Source organism: Gadus morhua, chromosome 8, assembly GCF_902167405.1.
Source record: "Gadus morhua chromosome 8, gadMor3.0, whole genome shotgun sequence".
NCBI classification, from domain to species: Eukaryota; Metazoa; Chordata; class Actinopteri; order Gadiformes; family Gadidae; genus Gadus; species Gadus morhua.
Window position 1 is genome coordinate 6,361,661 of NC_044055.1, and position 3,831 is coordinate 6,365,491.

Consider the following 3,831-nt stretch of genomic DNA (forward strand, 5'->3'; position numbering starts at 1 on the left):
TGTTTTAGTAGGCCATGTCTAGAAGCGTTGTTATGAGGCGAGAGGGCCCGGGGTCAACCTCATGTCAGGTCGTCTGCATAATCTGACACAAGCACAAATATACCACTTTCCAATATTAATAACTAACCCTTAAAAAACGGAGATATACCCCAGTGACGTTCATTTGTACATACGGTAGCATGTATTTGGTTGATACTTCACATTAATGGGAAATATGATGGATGTATGGCGAGGTCGGCTTCACACATGCCTCCTATGGGTAGCCTGACTAATGCAGTGTAACAAGTGAAACACAGGGTTATTTTTCAGGTAGAAATACAGTTTAATAATATTTTATATAAATTATATCTGCAGACAGTAGCCAACGATATTTGCCTTGATAAAGCCAATAGGCATTCATTAATAATGGCTTTCTTCAATTGTGACTGGACTCGAAAACCGTCTTAAAATTGTGTTTAGTGTTTACCATAAAGTTCATTGTAAAAAATACTAGCCCTTGTTAAAAAAAAACGTTAAAAAAAATCAGTCGTAACGTAAACTCACATGAAATTACAATTTATTAAACAAACAATGCAAGTCCTTCAAATAACTTTTTAACAAATGAAGATTTTTTTTGAAATAGTACGGTGATATACATGTTCCTTATTCCCATATAATGGAACAATTTTGGTGGACAATTAAGGCCATTCAATTTCGAAACACTTCTTTGGTGTTTGGTCCATATTATCTGGCTACAGTTTAGAAATAAATTACTATAGGCAATTTACACGAATATGTCCACGAAAGTTCACATATCCTCAACACATAACGCAAAGGCCGCAAAAGCAAGAAGAGACTTACGTGTTATTTGCAGTAACACTGTTCTTTAAACCAAAAATCAAGTCTTTGTGTCTCTTGCTGGAGCATATCGTTTCATACTAGTCCCAAGCAGAGGCCCGTGAACGAACAGTTTATTCTGGGGTTTCACTCCAAGAGTCAGTCAGCAATGAAAGAAGCCATTCTGCTCATCAGAACTTGCTGCAGTCATATACAAAAGCTCCCGAGGTGCGATAGATAGACTGGCTGGTGGGAAACGACATCTGACAGCTGTTATTCCCATTGACGGGTGAATTATTCAGGCCGATTCTCTGGGACTCGAATATTTCTCTCACGGAGTGGAAGTTCTGCTGTTGGGCCGGGTAGGCGGCCCCCAGGTGGCCGAGGTCCCCGGCCTGGTTCAGGTACCAGGAGGTGAGCCGCCCCTGGTGCGGGTGATGGCCTCCGTCCTGGCCGGAATTCAGGTTCCCATGGCCCAGGGAGGAGGCGGACGTGCTGATCGAGTAATCGGGCAATGTGTCGTCCACGGTGGTGCTCGGAGCGGCCAGGTGGCCCGATCTGTCCCCGGCGTATAAACTCATGGCCTGCATGTTGCAGTGATACGTCGCGTTGGAGGTAGAGGAGATAGAGTTCTGGTTGCACTGGGCGCTATAGACGGACGTCTGGTTGGGGGAGTAGTTCAAGGACAACGACGGGGTGATACCCGGGGTTCTGCTGGAGGCTATGAGGCCCGGGGGCAGCTCGGTCGCGCCTTGGGGTGACGCACGCAGGGAGGTCATGATATTGTCCACGCTGAAGCCCTGGCTGGAGGCCTGGCCGTGGTGGTGCTGTTGTTGTTGCTGCTGGTGATGCTGCTGGTGGTGCTCCGTGTTTTCCATGACGATGGACCTGTTGGACGGGATGCTCTGGGGGCTTCCGCTGGACATGCTGCTGCTGCTATCTGGGCTCTCTATTTTGGGCACGGTGCTCAGGGAGGGCGAGTCGGCCTGCGGCGGTGTCACGTTGCCGTTCTCCGTCTTGATGTCTTGGATCCTCACGGGCTGGGAGCCCTGCACCGGCTGCTCTGCGTCCCGACCCTGGCCCTGCTGCCTGGCCGGCGTGTCCTTCTGCAGTCGGTCCTCCTTCTCCTTCATGGCGTCCTTCTTTTTGAACCGTCGTCTTCTGCGCAAGAAGCTTCCGTTCTCGAACATGTTGTACGAGTCTGGGTCCAGCGTCCAGTAGCTCCCCTTGCCGGGTTTCTTGTCATCGCGGGGAACTTTCACAAAACACTCGTTAAGAGACAGGTTGTGTCTGATGCTGTTCTGCCAGCCCTGCTTGTTGTCGCGATAAAACGGGAACCGCTCCATGATGAACTGATAAATCCCGTTGAGGGTCACCTTCTTGTCAGGCGAGTTCTGGATAGCCATGGTGATGAGCGCGATGTAGCTGTACGGGGGTTTCACCATATCCTTGGGCTGGGGTTGAGGCGTGTACGGTCCATACGCCCGCGCCATGCTCGCTGGGTACTGGTCGTGGGCCGCGTGAGAGTACATGTTCATCGGTGCGGGCATCCCGGTGTACCCGCCACCCGCAGCGGCCCGGTAGTAGCTCGGGTCGCCGCTGATGTAGGGAACGACGCCCAGGGAGTTGGGACTGGAGACGGAGTAGCGAGCCTGCATGTTTGCACCCCCTCGGCGGTTCGACTTGGATCCGAGGAAAAGAGCGCTCCAAAAAATACGCAGCAGGGAGACGTCCGCTTATTCCTTTCCTCTAACGCAGATCAAAAATCACAGCCACTATCCAGTCACTGTTGAAAAACAAGAAACGAAATTAATACTTCGTGCTTCCAAGGAATTGAATCACGTTTAAAGCGGTCCCATCTCTGTGCGTAACACACATTTAGAAAGTTCTGTAGGCTACCTTGGGCATCCGTCACCACACAGTACTTTTGCGCAGTTAAATTCTTTCCTCCCTTTTGCTGCCAATGAAGCTCCTCCCAAAAGTGCAGGAGTCGTCCAATCGGAGGCCGGGCAGCACTCAGAGTGCGGGGACGAACCGACTCGTGGCCACACACAGGGCTTTAGAAACTGGAGGTGTTGGGAACTCCCCCATGCAGCCCCAGACTTTAGAGTCAAGAGCGAAGCTGGGACACAGATCCCTATCACATTGTGGCCTTCAAAACGCTACACATTTAGGTCTTTATACAATAAAAGGCGTGCATTGTTCTGACAAATAAATAATACACACAGGTGTCGACCTATTGAATTAAGTCGGCAGTCAACTAGATATTTTTTTATAAAAGGTTCCATGAGTAATTAAGAGTAGCATAACAATAAACTACTATTTTTCCTTAGGTACAATAAAGTTTATAATAAAGTTCCTTAGGTATAATAAGTTTCGAGTGGATTTAATTTCAGAATACAAATTATTTCAGAGGACAGATCGGTTAGTTCATTTATTGTGTTTAAAAACGAAGGAGTGGATAACAAAAACAATGCAGCGACGTATTCGACACGTTATGAGATAACGCCATCCCAATGTTAAAAAGCCCAATCAGCCCGAGCAGCGGGGCCCCGGGGACATCAAAGCACCGCGGAGGCCCTCGCGTCCCCGGCGGTGGGTGGCGGGCAAATGCGCGGTCTCTCCTTACAGGGGGAATGGGGAGAGTTTGGCCTGAGAACGGGCCAAAGGTGTGATAGTTGACTCGGAGCAGAAAAAAGATTAAAAGACCCACCATATGGGGATACAGCAACACCTCCCGTTCTGCCGTTTTTTATTAAAATGTCCTTATTTTCTCAAGGAGGTGGTATAAATGACGGTGTGTGTGTGTGTGTGTGTGTGTGTGTGTGTGTGTGTGTGTGTGTGTGTGTGTGTGTGGGGGGGGGGGGGGGGGGGGGGGGGTCGTTATGTAGGCTGCTATAGAAGTGCAATGCTGTGATAAACATATTAGGAACGAAGTGTGTTTTTGTATTTTATGTCCTGCAGCATCATCAAAAAAATCAATGTAGCCTAATAAAATTCTGCTACCGCAATACT

General features: G+C 48.8%; 1 protein-coding gene across 1 annotated transcript; it reads right to left on the bottom strand.

Moving 5' to 3' along the window:
* Positions 1-298: 298 nt before the first annotated feature.
* foxc1a (forkhead box C1a) lies at positions 299-2,763 on the bottom strand. The gene has a single exon (XM_030363054.1). It carries the CDS (start codon positions 2,472-2,474, stop codon positions 1,008-1,010), a length of 1,467 nt encoding a protein of 488 aa, XP_030218914.1. The 5' UTR covers positions 2,475-2,763; the 3' UTR covers positions 299-1,007.
* Between the last annotated feature and the right edge of the window lie 1,068 nt (positions 2,764-3,831).

Excerpts from the sequence above, each read along its gene's own strand:
- foxc1a (XM_030363054.1), bottom strand. The coding sequence starts at position 2,474 with ATGCAGGCTCGCTACTCCGTCTCCAGTCCCAACTCCCTGGGCGTCGTT.